At 37.0% G+C, this 21,542-nt stretch overlaps 2 protein-coding genes and 1 long non-coding RNA gene across 4 annotated transcripts; 1 reads left to right on the top strand and 2 right to left on the bottom strand.

The window, feature by feature from the left end:
• The first annotated feature begins 1,835 nt into the window (after positions 1-1,835).
• On the top strand, positions 1,836-6,272 carry LOC103959170 (CDK5RAP3-like protein). 2 transcript variants are annotated; one of them, XM_048570601.1, is made up of 10 exons: positions 1,836-1,997; positions 2,080-2,214; positions 2,334-2,428; positions 2,529-2,623; positions 2,773-2,908; positions 3,014-3,163; positions 3,264-3,800; positions 3,930-4,138; positions 4,774-4,906; positions 5,901-6,272. In XM_048570601.1, exons 1-10 carry the CDS (start codon positions 1,937-1,939, stop codon positions 6,030-6,032), a joined length of 1,683 nt encoding a protein of 560 aa, XP_048426558.1. In that variant the 5' UTR covers positions 1,836-1,936; the 3' UTR covers positions 6,033-6,272. The 2 variants fall into 2 exon arrangements, with proteins under 2 accessions (XP_048426558.1, XP_048426559.1); XM_048570602.1 differs by lacking the exon at positions 1,836-1,997 and having other exon boundaries at positions 2,075-2,214; positions 2,309-2,428.
• Positions 6,273-6,418: 146 nt separating this feature from the next.
• LOC103959571 (protein STRUBBELIG-RECEPTOR FAMILY 2-like) lies at positions 6,419-11,318 on the bottom strand. Its single transcript, XM_018650432.2, has 16 exons — positions 11,222-11,318; positions 10,561-10,693; positions 10,404-10,475; positions 10,243-10,308; positions 10,061-10,132; positions 9,903-9,974; positions 9,537-9,608; positions 9,380-9,445; positions 9,225-9,290; positions 8,807-9,144; positions 8,168-8,436; positions 7,803-8,068; positions 7,474-7,621; positions 7,194-7,333; positions 6,938-7,094; positions 6,419-6,717 (listed from the first exon to the last, which is right to left on the bottom strand). The coding sequence occupies exons 1-16, from the start codon at positions 11,316-11,318 to the stop codon at positions 6,541-6,543; spliced, it is 2,211 nt and encodes a 736-aa protein (XP_018505948.2). The 3' UTR covers positions 6,419-6,540.
• A 2,256-nt stretch (positions 11,319-13,574) lies between these two features.
• Positions 13,575-21,246, bottom strand: LOC125470808. The gene is made up of 3 exons (XR_007253198.1): positions 20,997-21,246; positions 13,727-13,833; positions 13,575-13,646 (listed from the first exon to the last, which is right to left on the bottom strand). It is a non-coding gene; the product is annotated as an uncharacterized LOC125470808 (long non-coding RNA).
• Between the last annotated feature and the right edge of the window lie 296 nt (positions 21,247-21,542).

Genomic DNA, 21,542 nt, shown 5'->3' with positions numbered 1-21,542 from the left:
ACAGCACAAACCAATTCACACCAACACCAATTCACAAATACATTTCTCTACTCCCAAAATGGAAGAGAATACTCTCCACACATCCAAAATCCTTGAAGCTTTGAAACTCTAAAGCTCTCAAGCATCCAACCCCCAAATTCCCAAGAATCCCGAAGAATGGAGAAAGCACTCTTCATTCTTCGTCAAATCCTCCTTCAAGATCAAGCCCCGACGACCCTTGAAGAACTTCCACCAACTCAAGATCAAGCCCCGACAGCCCTTGAAGAAAGTGTTCATCATTCATCAACTGTTCATCCTTAGATCAAGCTCCGACGGCCCTTTGGATCAACAACTCATCCACAAACCCAAACACCAAAACCTTGAAGCCTTAAAGTTCTAAAGCTCTCAAGAAAATCCCGAAGGATCAAGAAAGCACTCTTCGTTCTTCGTCAAATCCTCCTTCAAGATCAAGCCCAAAAGCCCTTGAAGAAATCCACACAACCATTATTCAAGATCAAGCCCCGACGACCCTTGAAGAAAGTGTTCATCGTTCATCCTAAGATCAAGCCCCAACGGCCCTTTGGATCAACAACCTCAACAAATCTACACATCCAATCGTTCTTCAAGATTAAGCCCAAAAGCCCTTGAAGATCCGTTCATCCATCAACCTTCAAGATCAAGCCCAAAAGCCCTTGAAGAAATCCACACAACCATTATTCAAGATCAAGCCCCGACGGCCCTTGAAGAAAGTGTTCATCGTTCATCCTAAGATCAAGCCCCAACGGCCCTTTGGATCAACAACCTCAACAAATCCACACATCCAATCGTTCTTCAAGATTAAGCCTAAAAGCCCTTGAAGATTCGCTCATCCATCAACCTTCAAGATCAAGCCCAAAAGCCCTTGAAGAAATCCACACAACCATTATTCAAGATCAAGCCCCGACGGCCCTTGAAGAAAGTGTTCATCGTTCATCATCCGTTCATCCTAAGATCAAGCCCTAACGGCCCTTTGGATTAACAACCTCAACAAACCCATACACCCATCTTTCAAGATCAAGCCCAACGCCCCTTGAAGATCCATTCATCAACTGTTCATCCTTAGATCAAGCCCCGACGGCCCCTTGGATCAACAAACAAATCCACACATCTATTCTTCAAGATCAAGCCCAAAAGTCCTTGAAGAAAACCAACTGTTCATTCAAGATCAAGCCTCGACGGCCCTTGAAGAAAACCAACCGTTCTTCAAGATCAAGCCCAAAAGCCCTTGAAGATCCGCTCATCCATCAACCTTCAAAATCAAGCCCCGAAGGCCCTTGAAAAAACTTACAACTGTTCATCCAAGATCAAGCCTCGACGGCCCTTGGATCAACAAATCTACATCTTACGGAGATCAAACCAGAGGACCAAATTTGAGAGATCGTAACCCCAAAATCAAACAAACAAAAAATATTATTTTGTACACGTTATCCTGTCTCTCGTTTTCAGGAATTTTCCGTGTTCACAGTGGTTTATGAGATTGTCCATTATCAATCATTTTGGTTATTCCATAAAAAATCTACATGAAATAAGAATAAAATGATAAAAATACTCTCAATTTTTTTGTCAAATCATTTTGGCTTATTGTTTGTCAAATTGAGGATATTTTTATCATTTTGATCATTATTTACTATAATTTTTTATAAAATAACCAAAAATAAATGATGGTTGACAATCTTAAAGATCATGTCTATTAATTTCAAATTTCAGGATGATTTTGTAGGACCAATATTTAATCCTTGATGTTTTTCTTGGCGGGCTCATGACTATGTTAATTAAAACTAATTCGTTCACCATGGCCCGACCCGTTAATCCATAAAACCTCATGCACCGTTTTCAGACTTTCAGTCCATCACTCCCTTCGTTCTCAAATCACAAACAAACCTGAGATTCTGAGAAAACAAACTGCTTTTCCCGGAAAATGCCGACCCCCGACGACATTGGAAAGCTCCCAATCGACATCACCTTTTCTCGTCTCGGAGGTACACAAGGCCATCACAATTCAATTTTTTTCAAAATTTTAATTTGGTTTTGATAATTTAATACGTTGGGATTGAATTGAAGAATGGCTCGTTGATCGGAAGAGAATACCCGGAGATTGGAGGAAACGATTGGCGGCGGTGAGGGCTCGAATTTCAAAGGAATTTGCTTCTCTTCCCAAAGATATCGATCCCTACTTCCATAGCTTGGAATCGGATGGTTGGTTTTTCAAACTTAATCCGTGTTAATTGTGATTTTAAATGATTTTAAATTTGCATTGGGTTCTGTAAAAATTTGTAATTTTCGGTTTAAGTTGTCAACTGGAATGGTATTTTCAGGAATTGGGTACTTAGAGGCCAAACAAATATATGACATTCTTGTGAAGTCAGCTCCAGAAAGTCGGAATATTTTCGGCCGGCTATCGGGTGCTGCTGTGAGACCTTTGACTCTCTCTTTAAGTGCATTTCCTATGTAAATTCACCTACTTTACTTGCAATGTTGAATCTTTTTGTTTTTATGTTTTGTTTGGGCAGGGTGCTTGGGAATCGATTGTACGTTCGTTTGAGAAGGATTATGTATATCTCGGCGAGGCTGCTCAAATAATGGTGCAAAATGTGAACTATGAGATGTAAGTAGGTGGTATTCGTATTGCCATTGGCTGCTTGGTTCATGATAAGAATAGTTTAATGATGTTTATTTATTTCTTGGGTAGATATTAATAGCATTTCATTGTTGTGAATGTGATTTGTATCGATTTCTTTTGCCTGTGTTATCAAGTCCATATCAGAAGAAGCAGGTGCAAAAGATTCAGCAACAATTAGCAGAACTAGACCACAAGGAAGCCGATATCAAGAGAAGTGCAGCTTTATCAGTAGCCAAGTATGTAGAGGCTTGCCAAGAGCTTGGACTGCAGGTTATATTGTAGACCCCACAACTCATGGTTTTCTGACTTGGTTTTCTAGTTTTCCCTCTTAAAGTTGATGTATAATTGTATCTGCCTGTCGTATTCTTTCTTTAGGGAAAAAACGTGAGGTTGGAACTTTTAGAGACAGCAAAGTCACTTCCAAGCACATTTAGTAGGATCATGGAAGTGTTAAATGGTGATTCTGTGTCGGGAGCAATGGAGTATTATTCTAACTTTGTCAGAGATGCTCACACAGAAAAGGATGTAAGGAAATAATGATTTTTATCTGCTTGATGTTGATGAAGTTGAGATCAGTGTTACTAATATGATAAATCAATTCTCTTATTTGTGAATGTGATCACAGAAATCTTTGGCTGTGTTGACAAACTTGAAAAATTTACGTGAACATCCTCCATCATTGAATGTCCCTGTGGGCTCAGAGGTTGTTGATTCCGGGAATGTTCAATCAAGCAACAATGAGATAAACAATGTGGCGGTGGATGTAGAAATAAATGAAGATAATATAGATTGGGATTTTTCTGTGGAAAGTTCTCAGATTGATTGGGATATTGGTACGGTGGATACGGTGGAGGAAACAGATGATACTGGTAATGGTTTGGGTCCGTACGAAATGGTTAATGCAAGTGAGGTGCAGAGTTCTTCAAACGAAGCTGTAAAATCTGATCTGATCCCAGAGGCCTCTGTGTCAGAGATATCTTGGGATATTAGTGTTGAAACTCCTCAGGTTAATGTGATTGATGGTCTCAATTTGTCAAATGTAATAGTGGACAATCAAACATCTGCTCTTGATACTTCAACTCAAACAACTGAAATCCATGAAGGCAGGAGCCAACTTTTGGAGACGGAGTATAGGAACAAGATTCTTGATGATCTGAATGAGGTCTGTTTATAACAAATTTGTCATATACCTGCGTTGGATTTATTTGCACCATTTTGTTTTTTTTTTTTGGTCTCATCATGGAGCTTCCCTCCCATGAATTGATGTTCTCTATTGATATTCTACTATCAGGTCAAAGCCTTTTTAAATCAGCGGTTAGTTGAGTTAAAGAATGAGGATACTTTGTCCTTGCAACATCAAGTCCAGGCAGCTGCCCCCTTTGTGCTGCAACAATATGCTCATGATGCTATTGAGACAATGCTATCTGAAGTTTCCTTGGCTATTTCCCTGCTGACGAATAGGAAGACACGGGACTTGATTATGATTCTCAACTCCAAAAGGTAATACCAAATATTTTGACTGGATTTGTGGCTTTTCCGAACTTGTTAGGTATGTATACCTTGAGCTTCCAATAAAAAATCCAACTGTTTCGAAAAGCAGAAAGAGTGACAGTATTTAGTTAACTTGAACAAAGTTTCCTGCTAAGTTTGTGTGGCAAACAGACAATTTGTGTGGCAAAAAGACAATCTGTATATATTAGCATCTAGTATGTACGTTTTTGTCTAGCATGACATAATTAGGTGATAAATCGGGATAATGTACTTGTATGATCTTATTTTTATCCTTTCTTTGCATGGTTACCTCTAATTGTGTGTTACTTACATATGTAAGATCCTTTATACCCTCAGATATTTTTGCTGTTTCTTCTTAAGGTTTTAGTCTACTTGTTGCAATTTTATACAATTGGCTAGTTGTATTTCAGATACTTTTATTTTGTAAATGGTCTTAATGAGTGGGTACAGGTTACATTTCTCTTCTGCTGTAGCTATAATATTAAGCGTGTTAATTTATACTTAAGTAGCCTTACCTTTATCCTTAAACTATAAAATGTAACTACTCAACTCCAAATTTTTTCTTGTGTTTCTGGTCGGTGAACTCAAGTAGAAGGATTAATTTATGTCAACCTCAATTTCAGGTTTCTAGACAGATTAGTGAGCTCATTGGAAGCAAAGAAGCACCATGAAGTTAAGTTGAAAGAGAGTTTGAATGGCATAGCTGGCAAACGCATGGAACTGCAGAACTCGTTATCTTCTTCCTGGCCTAAGCAGGTGACCTGTTTTTGATAGCTTTTGATAATCTCCGTGAGTTTTAACTTTTCAGGTTATACTCATATATATTTTTTTGTCTGATGTTATAATTGTGATCTTTCTGTCTGTTTCCTCCTCCTCCCTTCTCCTTAATTTTGATGAAAGATAGCTTACACTACAATCTGTTGGTTTATGCTGTCTGACTTCTATGCCTCTTCCCCTATCAGAAGCCATGCTTCTCCCTGTGTGTGCGATCATGCACACGTATGTGCAGAGTTGTAGCTGTTTAGTTGAGTATTTACTTCTACGTTCTGAATATGTCCATACTCGAGAAGTTAAATGAAACAGAAGGCTTAAAGCTTTCGGCAGATAAATGTTTGCTTCAAGCTAGGTGTATTTTGAAATTTTGGGTTTTTTTTCAGGTTTGACTCTTTGATGCAGAGTTCAAAAAAATACGCTTGTACTTTAAATCCTTGTTAACATTTAAAGGTTATCAAATTTGTTTCCAAAAACCAGAAAGGTTATCAAAATTTAGAAACTCTAGTTATTAGCTCCCACTATTTTAAATCACAATGGACTCGCATGCTTATTAGCATCATTAATTGACAAGTGGATCTTAGCACTTCATCGTATCACCACTGTTTAGGAAGTAAGTATTTAATGCAGATCACGCTGAATTCTGTTTTTCAATTTTCCCTTAAAATTTCCGTTATCCAGTTGCTGGTCCCAGGCAGTAGACTCATGTGTTTTTGTGTTGTATCGCGTCATTTCAAGTTCATATCAAGACTAGTCAATCCTAACTACAAGACCGATTAAACAGGCTTAATTATCGTGTTTAATTACTGGTTGTATTCCTTTATGTTCTGCGTAAACTAACAATCAATACCTCTATCAAGTTCAGTTCATGTCACGTGGAAAAGTGTCAACTCTTCTCCCTTTCACTTGCTCACTTTGTTTGTTATTTTCGGTTTGAATTTTTTGCACAAAGTACTGACTCCCGGTGATTCAATGGCAGGAAGCTGCACTTACAAAAACCCGTGAACTGAAGAAACTGTGTGAAAGCACCCTTTCATCGATGTTTGATGGGAGACCTGTTAATATAATTGGAGAGATCAATACCCTTTTGACTAGCGGCCTTAGTGCATAAGGATTCACTTCTTCTCTTTCATTCATGGAACTTGATGGAAGGCCTGTTAATAGCTGGAGAGAGTCAATGCCCTTTTAACTGCTTCGTTGTTTTCATATCCGTGCCTGCCCTTGTTCATAGTGCTTACAATATGACATGAGATTCAAATTCCCGGTGCACCTGTCTCATATTATTAGTGTAATTTGTTGCGGTGAAACGTTTTAGGTGTGCAGAAAAGGAAATGAAATCTTATTTTCTCTCCGTCTTTGCCCAAATTGGATAATACACAGGGTTATCCCCGTCTCGGGTTACATTTTTCCGGTCATGGTTCCCTTTTTTTGCTTCAACTTCAAAAGAAAATGTCTTTAGAAATCTCAAAGAATCATTGAACATGACAATATGCTTTCTCATGGTAAATATTGCCATCCAAATATGCCAACCATGAAAAGAATGCCTTGGCAAACATCTCGATCGATGCTGTAGCTTTGGTTTGTGCGTGTGTACCGATCAGTACCACTGGCTGGCTTTGTCAAATGGACAAATAGCTCACTGTAGGTGAGCCCATGAACTGGCTGTTAGTTGAATGGAATGATCTTTCGAACGGGTCAGCTGCGCCATTGCCTTTCCCCATGGCATTGTGTTTCTCTACTAGTCTTGTTAGTGATCCCACAACTTCAGACATTGGCGGTCGGAATTCCTTCACAGGCTGTTCATGTTCACATACAAGTTAAGCCGCGTTCAGAGTTCGTAAGCAGCTTAAAACAAAACCATTTCTTCAAATCTGAATGATTAAACAGTTTCAGGAACACAGCTTTTAAGTGATAGTTTAAGTAATAATAAGAGCATTAGAATCCTTTGTTCTTTTCCGACTTCCCTAAGGCGACAGAGATTATCTCAATGCATAATTTAAGGTATATGCTTTCTACCTGGATACAGAGGGAGACAATGTCTGCAAACTGGGAGAGATTCTTGGAGGGAAATGTCCTTTTAATGCCTGGATCGATCATCACAGCCAGACTCTCAACGTCATGAAGCCGAAATGAAGCCCATTTCACCAGTGATTGCTCCTCCCTTGGTCTTGAACTATACAACGATAAACGAGCAGAATATGTTCATGATCAAGAAACATGACAAGAATAACTTTAAGAACTGAGAAAAAAAAGGGGCATGAACCATACATACTTGTCAAAAGGTTTCCTTCCTGTTAATAGCTCCAAAAGCAACACTCCAAAGGCATAGATGTCACACTTTGTGTTATCAATTCCCGGTTGGCCATGCTCCGGTGCAATATAGCCAGAGTCACCAATAGCATCTTCCGAAGTCTGTTTGCATCAGATATCAATGAGAATTTAAAGCTGTCTTTTGGTTCCGGTTTATTACCAATTGTTTTATCAGTAGTAGATAACTTTCAATGATGGTCTCTAGTGGAAAATAGAACTGGTTTATGAAAGTATAGATATACCTTTAGCTTGAGTCTATTGCTTGTTAGTGGCCTCAAAATTGCAAGTCCGCAGTCACAGATTCGAGGAGCAAGTTCTTCATCAAGTAGGATATTGGCACTCTTCAAGTTTCTATGAGCAACTGGAGGTGAGAATGTAGAGTGCAGATGGCTGAAATGAAAAATAACCAATACAAATCACTAACGAGGATATCTACATTTTCCCTAACAGTGAAGGGATCAATTGCTCCCTTGGAATAAGGAAGTCTTTAAGTTTGTAGGTATATTGTGATTAAAATCCACTTTTCATTAGGACATATGAACTTGTTGGGAGAAAAATATAGAATACTTACTCCAAAGCTTGAGCAACACCAAGAGCAATCTGGAGACGGAGGCCCCAGGACAGAGGCTTGTAAGCATCACTGTGAAGAGCATCATCAAGGGATAAATTTTTAACATACTCGTAGACAACAAGATGCTGTCCATGCTCTATGCAATAACCAACAAGTGGTACTATGTTTGGGTGTCTCAAACGCAAAGCAATCCATATGACATCCAAGAATTGTTCCTCTTCATTAAAAGACAATCCTACAATGTTGATGTGCTTCACAGCCAACGTCTGCAATAAAGAAATAACAGTCGAAGGATTCTCATGAGATAGGAATTTACTGTTTCTATAAGTGGAAATAACTATTCAAAGGTTATTTCAGGTTTATACCTGGCCATCAGGAAGCACAGCTTTGTAAACCGAACCAAGAGATCCTTCGCCCAGAAAGTTCTCTTCACTAAAGCTGTTTGTAGCTAATTGAAGCTCTGCCAGAGTGTAAAGTTTTGCTCTCATTGGGTATTTGTATTTATCAGAGAAACATTTTCTTCTAGTATTTTTCTCCAGTCTGCTATGGTAAACCGGAGGCAGTCGCCTTGGAAGTAGCATGGGTGACCTGAAGGGAAGCATTGATGGGCTTTCTTCTGCAATAGAAGAACCATCTGTAACCAAAGGAGGAAACAAAAATTAGAAGAACAAAAAGAAAGATTAAAACACAGGAAATGGATTAAAACAAGTTCAAATGAGAGTCTAATGTCTATTTTAACATTCAGATGAAAACACCATGTTGATTATACGGATGACACTGTCACCTAAGTTTTCACTTTTAAAGCTAAAATGATAACTAATCAGTGAGATGATACAATATGTTATCAGGTAAATATTGTGAACTTCTAAGATTGAGTCTTAACAGTTGAATTATTTCGTAAATTTGATGTTTCATCTACGTTTCTCTGTGGGTGTGTGTGCATACTTAAGTTGTTTACTTAAACATCATAATCATTATCACTATGGAAGCGAGTGAGAGTTTACCTCTGGCAGTGGTTCTTATTGAGAGAGAATTCCTTGAGCTGTTACTTCCCCCCAAGGTTATAAGTTTCTGTGCACGCAATTGATTAATGCGAACTGCCATGTAAAGTGCCACACATGATGCCACTAGAGTGCCTCCACCAACCAAAAATGCTATTCCTCCAGGGCTCATCCTTTTCTTCTTGTGTCCACCTAATTTCGTAGGGGGATTCTTCTCAGTGGAACTTGAATGAGTGGCTGGGGGTGCAGGAATGTTTTGTATGACAGAACTTGCCTGGGTTTCCAGAGGAAAATCCCAAGGTGGAGAGTTACCCCCTACATGAAAACTATTACCCCCAATCCTGAAAGGAAATCAAACCAACAATGTTCAGTTTTTTTCCCTTGCAGGCAAATAAGGACGTTATCACAACCGATCACTTACCATAAATTTGGTATGGACTGAAAATGATTTGGAATGATGCCGCTGAAATAATTATCTTGTATGTTCCTGCCAACAGAAAATGTGCAAGCAAGAAATCAAGAAAAAAGATCAACTAAATGCAAAACGCTGCTAAAGGCAGGTAGGCAGAAACCTACAGATCAGTTAGTGGAAGCTCAGCTAGGAAAGCAACTGATCCAGTGAATTTGTTATTCTGCAAGAACCTGCAGATGCACCCATGGACATGTAACTATAGAAACACATTATACCAAGCCCTAAAACACTGCAAGCGGGGGGAAAGGAACGAAAACTCACAATGCAGTGAGATTAGTCATGGAACCAAAAGAACTTGGTAGATCTCCAGTGAAGTTATTGTATGACAAATCACTGCATAAATCAAACTTACAAATAAGAAACGGATATTGTCCAATGACAATATTTTAAATATCAAACAGATTACAATTTTATCCAATGAGAATTATGCTCTGATTCTCTTCATTTAAGATAAAAGAAAAGTCAAAACCTCTGATATGCCAATACAGAAAACAAAAAGTAGGGGAACTCTTGTATACTGTCATATTTTATTCCACCATCAACGCAGAGAATCAAAGGTAACCTTATCTCAACCTCACTTAGAAATTAGAATCCAACATTATAAGAACTATATGAAAAGAAACGTACAGTTCTCTTAAATTCTGTAGGCTTGTAAATACATTGCCAACAGGTCCCGATAACAAATTGTGGCTTAGATTCCTGGAAGAACGGAACATTTCAGCTTATCGCATAATAACCAAGAACCCATAAACCAGTAAGATAACAGTCTGGAAGAAGCTACTCACAAATGTTGGAGACTTTTCATGGTAGGTAAAGAATGGGGAAAATTTTGGGTCAAATAGTTGCATGCCAGATTTCTACAGGTGCAGAATTATAAAAATTAGAAGGAAGTGTAGAGATAAAACGATCCAAATTTGTGGAATTTTACTAAAAAAATGGTATGGCAATGAATTAATATCATACTTACATATGGGTGGCATTAGGGGGCAAGACATAGGGAATTTCACCCACAATGTTATTGGAACTGACATCCCTTTAAGAAGAAGAAACCAGATGAAAATTACGTTTCAGCAACAGTTGTGTACACAAAGTAAAAGGAGCACAAAATGATCAATCAGTATCACTTACAGTTGCTTTAAATTGAACAGATTATAGAGCTCCTCAGGAAGATATCCAGAAAGATTCAGACTACGAAGTTTGCTGCAATATTATTAAGGTGATCAAAGAAATATTAAGTTTTGTACACAGCTAATAATATAGTGAATGGAAGAGTTGCATTACATACAGGTATATCACAGAGGAACCAGAACATGAAACTCCATCCCATGACTCTTCACAAGGATCCCCACCATCCGATCGCCACCCCTTCAGCACCTGTGGGTTGTTAAGGGCCCGGTAAAAATCATGAAGAGCCGTGACTGCAATGCACAAAGTATAATTATAAGGTAAATTTCTTGTTTGGTTCCCTAGAAATTCTAGCTTAAGAACCATGATTCTATTCCGAAATAAATTTCATCATTTTCTTAGCACCCAAACAGGAATTTCGATTTTTACTTTAGTGACCACACTACTCTGCAAAGAAGTAGAACAAAGACTGCTACTTTTTCTACAGTATAAAAACGACAAGTCGTTTCCACAAACGACGGTTCTATTTATTTTCCCGCCAAAACGTTGGCCCCAATTTTATATCCAGAAGAAATTACGGGAAAATGTAGAAATTTCCAGACCTTAATCTAATCGCCCTGAATAACAGAAAGCTTATAGGTTCGGATTCTTTCCTATCTCCCTAATCCTTTCTCCAATTTTCCTACACTTTCCCGGTAACGAAACATGAGATAACGCCCCCCAAAACAACAAACTTCATCAACTTTCACATTGAAAAGACTATATAACGCCAAGAAAATCAGCAAGAAAAGGAACGATCGGAAGAGAAGATCAAGATTTACCGTCAGGCGGGTCGGTAAATGCTCCGGTGCCTGTAACCAGAACCAACGAGATGAAAACCACGGCGAAGCACACGCGCATACTCCGTTTGGCAGCCATATTCTCGAAGAATGCAACTGCAGCATTCAATCGTAAAGAAAATCGTCAGAGAAACGTGAACAAAGTGAAATGAACTTTCATTCGTTTTCCTGCACCTTCTCGGCAACCAAACGGAATGGAAAGTGTGAAGAGAAAGAAAGTAAAATTGACCGAAAAGCAAATCAAGTATACATATCTAGAGACGAAAACGACGTCGGAGCGGTGAATTGAAATACAGAAAAACTAGGTTTGTAGATGAACCTGCGGAGGAAGCAGCGGGCACACAGAGGGAGAGAGAGAGAGAGAGAGAGAGAATGTGTGCTCTGGAGGTTGCAGAGAGTGAGAGAGAGAGGGGAATGTCTTGACGAGTCGTTGAGTAGCCGGAGTCCACGTAGGCACAAAGCCGTTTGTTTCGTTTCTTCGCGGGAGCCACTTCTCGGGGTTTGCTAGAGTACTGGGCTAGGCCGAGCACAAGCCCAAAGTCTTGGGTTCTAGAAAGATTAATTAATATCGAATATTTTAGTCTTTTTAATTGTTACATTTTGGTTTTTTGTTTTCTATTATAAATCTCATCCGGTTAATTTTTTGGAATATTTTATACTCTTGAACATTATAAAAAATTTTGAACGTCCAAAAGTGTTCATAAACATTATAGATTTTGTTTTTATATTGAGTCTCTCATAACATAATTCAATAAAACCAAACTAAAAAATACCTCATAACATCAATAGAAATGGTTCTAACCCATTAATGCACAATCTTAACATTATGACCCAAATTTGTTTTTAGCGTCAACAACATAATTTGTTTCTCTAAACATGACCCTTGTGAAATAGAGTTGGACTTAGAGCATCTTCAATAGACGCTGTAAAATAACCAAATATCTATTTTAAAGAGAAAAATTCAAAATTCAAAATTAAAAAAAAAAAAATCCCTTTTTAACGTACTCTATAAAAGAGTTTTTTTTTGTTCGTAAAATGAACAACCACTTTTAAATTTACCGAACAACTATTCATGCTAAATATTAAAAAGCATAATAAAATTCAAGGGTAACGAGGACAGTCTGCACATAAGGAGTAATATGTGTGCAATCATATTTTGTGGGCGTGCGGGATAAGCGCTTTTATTCATCAGTCTTCCCATAAAATAATACTTTAATTTGATATCTTGAGTAGAGATCAAAATTTAGAAGATGTTAAAATATAACGTAGGGTGTCAAATTTTAAATTTATGTTAAAATTTGATATCTCGTTTAAAGATGGTTTTAAGAGTCTTAGAAAGTGATATGGCCAGATGGTGGTAGACAATCATATGGAGATAGGCCTTGGCATAATCATAAGTCTGAGAATGATGCAATCCGTGGGATTGTTTGAGAATATTATTTCTGGCAAATAGTTACTAACGGGAAGAAAAACTCTACAACATGGAAAATGCATTACTACTATAAATATAAGGTGTTCTACAACTGATAGAGAGGACCTTCAACTTAACACACAAAACTACATTGCATAAATTATTACTCTACGTGAAACCCACTTAAACCTTTAAAAAGACACTAACATCCCCAACTTCGTTAACACACTTTCAATTTGGATTAACAGCACTATGTTAACAACCAACCATATCTTCAGTTTGGATTAATAGTACTTGAGCCATAGAGTCAGACAATTGAAGACCACCTTCAGCTTGGAGTAACAGCACTGCTTCGAGCTTGCTTGTCTATCTGTCCAAATCTCTGTCAATAAGGAGTCCTTGAGTCCTTGTTGGAAGATTCAAATCAAACATTGAAAAAGTATCTACTTCAAATCTGAAAGGTGTAGAAGAAGCATACAGTTGTCTTAAATTCCGCAGACCAGTAAATGCATCCCCAACAGGTCCGGATAACAAATTGTGGCTTAGATTCCTAAAATAAAGGAGCATTTCAGTTTTATGGCTAATCATGATCCAAAACCAGTAATAGACTCGATTAGGCAGCAGTCAGGGAATATTGAACTCACAAATATTGAAGACCGAGAGGCAAGGAGTAGGGGATGTTTTCCACCATATTGTTGCATGCCAGATTTCTGCATAGAATCCTTAAAATTATCGAAAAAGTAATGGTTCACAAAAATGATCCAACCTATAAAGGGTAATGCATTAGGAATTGCACCCACAAAGTTATTGGAGCTAACATCCCTTTAAGAAGAAGAACCCAGATGAAAATTAAGATTCAGCAACAATTGCGATTCCACAACCGTACGTCAATTAAATAAAAAAAACAGCAAAACTGTCGCTTACAGGTGCTTTAAATTGAACAGCGTATGGAGCTCCTCAGGAATATATCCAAAACGGGTCAGACTACGAAGTTTGCTGCAACAATGTTAAGGTGATCAAAGAAACAATATTTACATAGTTAATAATATGGTGAATGGAAGAGTTGCATTACATACAGGTATATCACAGAGGAACCAGCACATGAAACTCCATCCCATGACTCTTCACAAGGATCCCCACCATCCGATTGCCACCCCTTCAGCACTGATGGGTTGTTAAGGGCCTGGTAAAAATCATGAAGTGCCGTGACTGCAATGCACAGAGTACAATTAAAAGGTAAAACATCATCATCCTGAAGCTTATTCAATTCTAATTTTAGAACAGATCTTTCTTGACCACCGAAGTCGAGCGGATGGAAAGAACCACAAGACTTACTATTGTTTTGAGTTTGTTAATTTCCTGTTTGGTTTACTAGAAAATCCAGCTTAAGTACCATAACTCTACTCATGATTTTGTTACCACCCAAACAGGAAACTGAACCGAGACCAGAAATTATAGACAGAAGAAAGAAAGAAAAAAAAAAAAAAAAACCGATTGAATCGTTATTTCGAAATTTTTTGTGACCATTAGGGGTGAGCATGGTGTGGTTTGGTGCAATTCCACTCCTAAATTGAAACCGAAAAATATCAACGGTTCAATTTGGTGCGGTTCTGCTTAAATTTATTACTGGAGTCGTATGGTTCGGTTTATACTGGTTCCGATTCAGTTCTTGCCGGTTTACGATTCTGAATACTAAATTATTTGAACACCAAATTATCATGCATTCAAATACATCTTCTAAAACTAAGTATATAAAGTTGCATACAACATATATCCTTTTTAATGCAAATGTCTTTAGTTAGTGGCACCAAGTCAACAAAAAGAGACAATTAAAAGAAATATGCATTGGTCAATCAACAAACAAAAAAGTCATCCTGATATTGGCAGCAGTAGCAACAACAAGAAGCAAAAAGAAATATTCAAATAGCATTAAAGGAAATATGCATTGGTCTCTTGATATTGGCAGCAACAACAAGCAAAAACAAAAATCCAAATATCCTTGGCAATGGTGGATTCTTTTTCAAACAGCAGCTCTTGTACACAATCAAACAACATTTAATCAAATCAAAGAACTTATTTCAGAGAGCAAGCAAAATCAAATAACTTCTTATTTCAGAGAGCAAACAAACAACATACATCAAACAACAAGCTTACAATTCAAATTACTAAGGACGGTGCTAAAAAACTAAAGTTACATACATACCATCAGTAGTAAAAGGTGATAAGTTATGACTAAATAGTTTCTGAAGCCCCAATGCTAAATGTGCCACCATTCCATTTTTTTTTTTTGGTTGTTTTCGATTTACAGATGGATTTTGTGTTTGAATTTTCTTTTTATAATTTTGGGGGTTTTTTTGTGTGCTCGGATGCTATGTGTGGCTGTCTGATTTCATTATTTTTTGCTTTCAGGAAACGCTGGTGTTCTAATTTTGGGGTTTTTGCTGAAGTATATAGTTTGTTGAAACATTTAGTTTTTAATATATTAACAGTTTTGCAGGGTCAATTTTGTATTAGTTTTGTTACGGACTGTTTTTTCTTTCTCTTTTTTGGTTTCGATCTCCTTCTATTTGAATGGTATACTGGTATTCAATATATTGTCCTAAATTCACAATCTTACACTTCACAAATTTCGCCACTCAACCTATACTTGGTAATCAGTTCGAAGTTGGACTATTTTAACCCTTTCAGTTTTTAGACTCTATAGTGTTATATCCAATGTTTTATTTTGATTCTACATTCATTTTGATTTTACATTTGACTTTCATTCTACGTTCATTTTGATTGAGTTGTTTTAAGGACTTTCAGAAGGACTCCCTTTGGAATTGCCGAATGCTGTTGTTTGTCAGGTGGATGCCTTGGAAGCAGAGTTAATGAGAAAATATGCCTATGCGTTACTGCGGGACTTGAATGCACCCGTCTTAACTACATAAATAAGATATATTTAACCTGAATAAATTAAGATTAATTCCTACTAAAAAGGTATAGAAGCTTAGCTAGACCGTATTTATCATGTAAGGAAGTAAATAACTGTAAAAGTAGCTTCATTATGGTCTATAGTCATCTGCCACACCTTTGCATGACTCTTATCTACCTTTGAAATTGAATTTGGGATTTGATTATTTCAATTAGTTTCTCTGGTTTATATTTCAAGGTCAGCCGGTTTTGTATTTAGCATCAATTAATTGTTTTTTTCTTGGTGAGTACCTAAATGTTTACACTTTCAGTTTAACAGAAAATGATAAATTGAGACAAACTTGGAACCTAGTAAATCAAATATTAGCAAACCAATAAACTTATTTCGTGACTGTCTCAATATTCTTTCAATATTCTACGTTTTGCTTACAATTATGTTCTCTCTAGGGCGTTAAAGTGCATTTTTGGTTTTTAAGTTTTGCCGCCAAATACCAATTGTTTGATTGTGTTTTCTAACCTATCTGTTCTCACTAATGTTAATTTTTTGTGATACCATTTTTACATCTTTCAAACACAGTGTTAATACAATTTCAAATCTGCTATCATTTCGAGCTTGGATTAAGCTAGCCTATGGTAAGCTCATTTCGAGCTTGGATTAAGCCAGCTTGTGGTAAGCTTTTCTTTTTCGATTGCTTTCATTTGTTTATATGTGAATCAACAACTTTGTTTTTACAAATAATGAATGTCGCAATTGCTAATAAATCGATTCTTTGTTTAAAAACTTGACCTGTAGATTTGTGCAAATATCAACATATAGATCAGTGCTATGGACTCTTCTCAACCTATGGACCTCAAATCTCGGTGCGTCTTCCATCATTTCTCCAATCTCACTATATATGGAACTATTACACTTGCAATCATATTAATTCTTTGAAAACAATATTTATATTTCTCTATAAGCTGCTAATTTTGGAATATATTATCGTTTCCTTGCTAGTACATGAAAATGAAAATATAAAAATACAACCGGTTTAACAAGCTAATCTCTTTTGATGTTGTTGGTTGTCTACAATAATTTTTAGTTATGTGAACTAGAAATCATGTATGAATTAACTTGCAAAATTTCTCTTATCACCCCTCTGGATAGTTTCGTGAACGAAAATAAGCATGTCTCTATTTGTCTTTGAGTTTTACTTTGATTAAAAGTCAGAACAATGTCAAGACAAGCAGAAAATCCATTTCTCTACAAAAGAGGCAGTTGTCACTTGTAATCCAGGGAAAATAATTCAGGCAAGATGAAAAAAAAAAGGATTAAAGTAAATAATAAACCTTATATAATTTCTTTCTAATCTTCGAATAATTATTGTTGTGTAATCCTGATAGCATGACTGGTGCGGCTCGAAAGAATATGCACCAGAGCATCTTGCGCAGAAGTATGGTGGCTCTGCAGCTCACAAAACTGTATGTTCTTATTTCATTCTTAGGTTAGAGAATGCATATATTATTAGTTGCTAGATGTCATGATCAATCCCTGTTAGAATTCCTCTGTTCCTCATCAGCCACAGAAGGCTTGAGAACAAGCTCTTTAAATAGAATTACCCCACTCTAACTAATACTGAAGCTTTTTGTATTAAAACCCCACACCTGACGGATTGAGTAGGTGGTCAAGTAGGGACAGTATCGGTGTTGTTGGAGTGGGCCCTTGACCCGTCTACCTGATATTTAAGATGGTATCAGAACTAGAGGATGAGCCCGTACATTCATGTGGACAGGTGGGTCCCCCTTGACCTTACGGGAATGGGTGAGCTCTAAATTGGCTCCACGTAGGCCAAGAGATGCCACGTGAATGGGTGGGTCCCCATTGGCCCCGCGTGAACGAGTGAGCCCCGACTTGACTTCACGTGGTTGCCGATGTGTGGAACTTCACGTGTGACCCATAAAATGGGGTCTCACATGCGGGGGAGTGTTAGAATTCCTCTGTCCCACATTGGCCAAAAGGCTTGAGAACAAGCCCTTTAAATAGAATTACCCCACTCTAACTATCACCGAGGCCTTTTGTATTAAAACCTCACACTTGACGGATTGAGCAGGTGGCCAAGTGGGGATAATATTGGTGTTGTTGGAGTGGGCCCATGACCCGTCTACCTGAAATTTAAGATGGTATCAGAGCCAGGGGATAGGTCTGTACATCCATGTGAACGGGTGAGTCCCTTTTGGCCCCGCGCAAATGAGCGAGCCCTGACATGACTCCATGTAGGCCAAAAGATGTCAGGTGAATTGGCCCAGTGCGAACGGCTGAGCCTCGGCTTGGCTCTACATGGTTGCCTATGTGTGGAACTCCACGTGTGACCCATAAAATAGGGTCTCACGTGTGGGGGAATGTTAGAATTCCTATATCCCACATCAGCCATAGAGCTTGAGAACAAGCCCTTTATATAGAATTACCCCACTCTAACTAATACCAAGGCCTTTTGGATAAAAACCCCATGCCTGACGGATTGAGTAGGTGACCAAGTAGGGACAGTATCAGTGTTGTTGGAGTGGGCCCATGACCCGTCTACCTGAAATTTAAGAGTTATGCTATCTATCAATGATAATTCCCCAAATTCAAACAAAACCCCAACAAAACTCCAAGACTAGGGATGGGCAACGATTATGGTGGGTAGGTAACCATGGTTATTTACCCATAACCATTTATGTTCATACCCGTATAACCATTTACCCATTGGGTAATTGCATAAACGGTTATACTCATAACTGTGTACCTATTTAACCATAACCATTTACCCGTTTACCCATTTTTGAACCCGTTTATCCTTTTTTCACCCATTTACCCATTTTCACCCGTCTACATGTTTTCTTTAACAACTTGAAAATTACAAAGAAAAATTTGTCATTATCTGACAATTAAACATCATTATAGGTACATTTTAGCATGTGTTTTCCTATGTTAATAATTTAAGTCCTCATACAATTCCAATAATTGAAATAATAATTTACGAACGATATTTTTCTGCTAAACCCAACAGACGCCAGGAACGGTAGGTTTGGGCTCCAAATAATCGGGGCGGGTACTTTCCGAAACTTTCCTATTCAACCTTCCTCTCTCACTGTCCCCTTCTCTCCTTCGCTATAAAAACAAACGCTCATTGCGCTGCTTACTCTTTCATTTTTCTCTTTGCAAACTCCAGAATTTTAAATAACACAAACCCTGAAATTTCCAATTTCAAAATAATAATAATAATAATAATAATAATGTACATAATTCACACACAAAAAAATATTAATTCAATTTCCAATTGTTAATCCCTTCTCTCTCTACAACTTTTTCTCTCTTTGTATTTGATATGGAGGTGACCATGGACGAGCAGCAGAACTTAGGGCAAGGCCAAGGGGAGGAAGGCAGCGAGGAGAGATAGATAAGAGGCAGAGATGAGAGAGAGGGCGGCGGTGGGGGAGAGATGAGTGGGGGATAAAGCGTTTGAGACTCTGAGTCTGGCAGAGAGATAGAAAATTTAGTTTTTAATTTTATCTATATTAAATTAAAGAGGTAAATGAATACCCGTTATAATCGCGGGTAATACCCATAACCGTCCATTTAAATTTCACGGATAAACGGTTATACTCATAACCGTTTGTTCATCTAAACGGTTACCCATAACCATAACTGTGAATTTTAAATGAACGGGTAACCACGGTTCCCAAACCATGAGTATTTTGCCCATCCCTAAACAAGACCCAGCCTGTTTCTCTCTCTTCTCTCCACTCTCCTTCCTCCATCTTCCGCCTCGTCTCTTCTGCTTCTCTCTGCTCCTTCCCCTCCCTCCCCCTAAACCCAATCAATCAAGAATAATTTAAAACATCATAGAATTAAGTGAAAATATGACTTTAGGCCTTCAAACTCAATTTTCTTTATATAAAACCCTACATAACTTTTTTACTCAAAGAAAACCCAATGACTAGGATCCACATAAGCAAATTCATTAACTTCATATTAATTCACACATTTTACATTTTTCACATGCCTAAAATACCCCTATTACATACTTGATGTAGACAATTAATTGTAAGGAAATAGTAAATGATTTTGCAACAAGAAAAAAAAAAGACATTAATGTTAAAAATTTATTGCATATTAATTTTTTAGAAAGGTTTTGAATTTTCATAAAACTATTCGATTTAGTTTTTTCACCCTACTCTTGAATACTTTTGAATTTATCCCTTTTTATTAATATATTAGAACATTGTATTTCATTATCTACATGCAAATTAATTTACCTACAACAATTATACCATGGGTATAATATAATATCTCTTTTTTACAATGATGCAAAATAATATACCGACAAAAAAACGTGCCTAACATATGTACTAATTACATGGAAAATAATTTACCTATATTAAGAAGGAATGTAGTTCGATGCATAGTATTAAAAATACTATGTTACACCCATGTTTATAAAACAATAAAACGTGCCTAACATATCTAACAATACATGGAAAATAATTTACCTACAAGTTATAGAAATGTTATTTGGTTGGGTGTAGCATAAATTTTTTTAATAATTGGAAAAATTAAATATAACTAGGTGTCGTGTAATTTTTTTTATATAATTAGAACAAATTAATTTACCTACCTACTCTTTGAAATGTTCATTTCCAATGATGCAAAATGTTCATTATCTAACTACAAATTAATTTCCAATAATTTACCTACACCAATTATACCATGGGTGTAGGTACCAACAACTAAACTTGCCTAACATAAGTACTTGTACATGGAAAATAATTTACCTATAACAAAAGAAATGCAGTTTGATGTATAAAATCAACAATATTATGTTCCACTCATGTTTATACAACAATAAAACGTGTCTAACATATATAACAATACATATAAAATAATTTACCTACAAGTTAGAGGAATGTTATTTGATTCAAAATATATAATATAGGTGTAGTATTTTTTTTTTAAATAATTGGAACAAACTAATTTACCTACCAATTAATATGGATAAAATTGCTACAAAATATATCACGAAAAAAAAAAACTACTTTTCTAGTTTAACATAGATACGGTTAATGCAAACACTTTTTCATTTTATTTCACTTTTTCTACTACTTTTAATTTGGCATAAATTTAGGAATTTGAAAAAGGGACCATAAAGTATGAGTGGCATGAGTGTAAATAAATTGCATTAATAGGTCAATAGTGTTCCTATATGTTTGCAAATTTTAAATTAGGACTTAAACTGGATCTTTAAAGATAGATGGGTTTTTATCTAGAAATAATGAATTGTAAGGGCCAAAATCTAAAGCACCCTAGAATTAATCCAAATTCTCAACCCCACACAAAATTGAAAGCTCAAAAATTCGGAAATCTCAAAGATTGAATCTGAGAAGGGTAAAATGTGGAAAAAAAAAAAAAAAAACCTGGATGTTTGTTGAAGGAGGAAAGGAACCTAAGCAGCTCAGTAACTCTGCTCACAGCGATTTTCAAAACCTGCAGAGTTTCTCTCTTGTGATTTTTTTTAAAGAATCTTGCTGGTTTCTTTGGAGGTTTGGAGGCTTTTTTATGTTCGTATACTATAAAAAACAACAAACATAGGTTAGTAAAAAGCAAATAGCATTGACAATTGAATTGAAAAACAAATTGAAACATGAAAAAAAAATAAAAAAATAGTAGTGCCTTCTAAAGCTTTTATTTCTCCTGTCTCTGCTCAATGGGTAATTCTATTTAAAGGGCATGTTCTCAAGCTTTCTGTGGATGATGTGGGACAGAAATTCTAATACTCCCCCGCACGTGAGACCTTATTTTATGGGTCACACGTGAAGTTCTACACATCCGCAACCACATAGAGCCAAGCCCAAGCTGGGGCTCACCCGTTCACGTTGGGCCAATGCACGTGGCATCTTTTGGCCTACGTGGAGCCATGTCAGGGTTCACCCATTTGCGTGGGGCCAAAGGGAATCCATCCG

This window comes from the organism of the source record quoted next, unplaced genomic scaffold (genome assembly GCF_019419815.1).
Source record: "Pyrus x bretschneideri cultivar Hongxiangsu unplaced genomic scaffold, Pyrus_bretschneideri_v1 Contig53, whole genome shotgun sequence".
Classification (NCBI taxonomy): domain Eukaryota; kingdom Viridiplantae; phylum Streptophyta; class Magnoliopsida; order Rosales; family Rosaceae; genus Pyrus; species Pyrus x bretschneideri.
Note: the sequence above shows the minus strand (reverse complement) of the source record. Positions and strands in the feature narration are given on the sequence as shown.

Excerpts from the sequence above, each read along its gene's own strand:
- LOC103959170 (XM_048570601.1), top strand. The coding sequence starts at position 1,937 with ATGCCGACCCCCGACGACATTGGAAAGCTCCCAATCGACATCACCTTT. Across the intron at positions 2,624-2,772 it reads CAAAATGTGAACTATGAGAT|TCCATATCAGAAGAAGCAGG; the intron begins GTAAGTAGGTGG and ends TGTGTTATCAAG. Across the intron at positions 3,801-3,929 it reads TTCTTGATGATCTGAATGAG|GTCAAAGCCTTTTTAAATCA; the intron begins GTCTGTTTATAA and ends TTCTACTATCAG.
- LOC103959571 (XM_018650432.2), bottom strand. The coding sequence starts at position 11,318 with ATGGCTGCCAAACGGAGTATGCGCGTGTGCTTCGCCGTGGTTTTCATC. Across the intron at positions 7,622-7,802 it reads GGTGTTGCTCAAGCTTTGGA|CCATCTGCACTCTACATTCT; the intron begins GTAAGTATTCTA and ends TTTTCATTTCAG. Across the intron at positions 7,334-7,473 it reads GCAATAGACTCAAGCTAAAG|ACTTCGGAAGATGCTATTGG; the intron begins GTATATCTATAC and ends TGATGCAAACAG.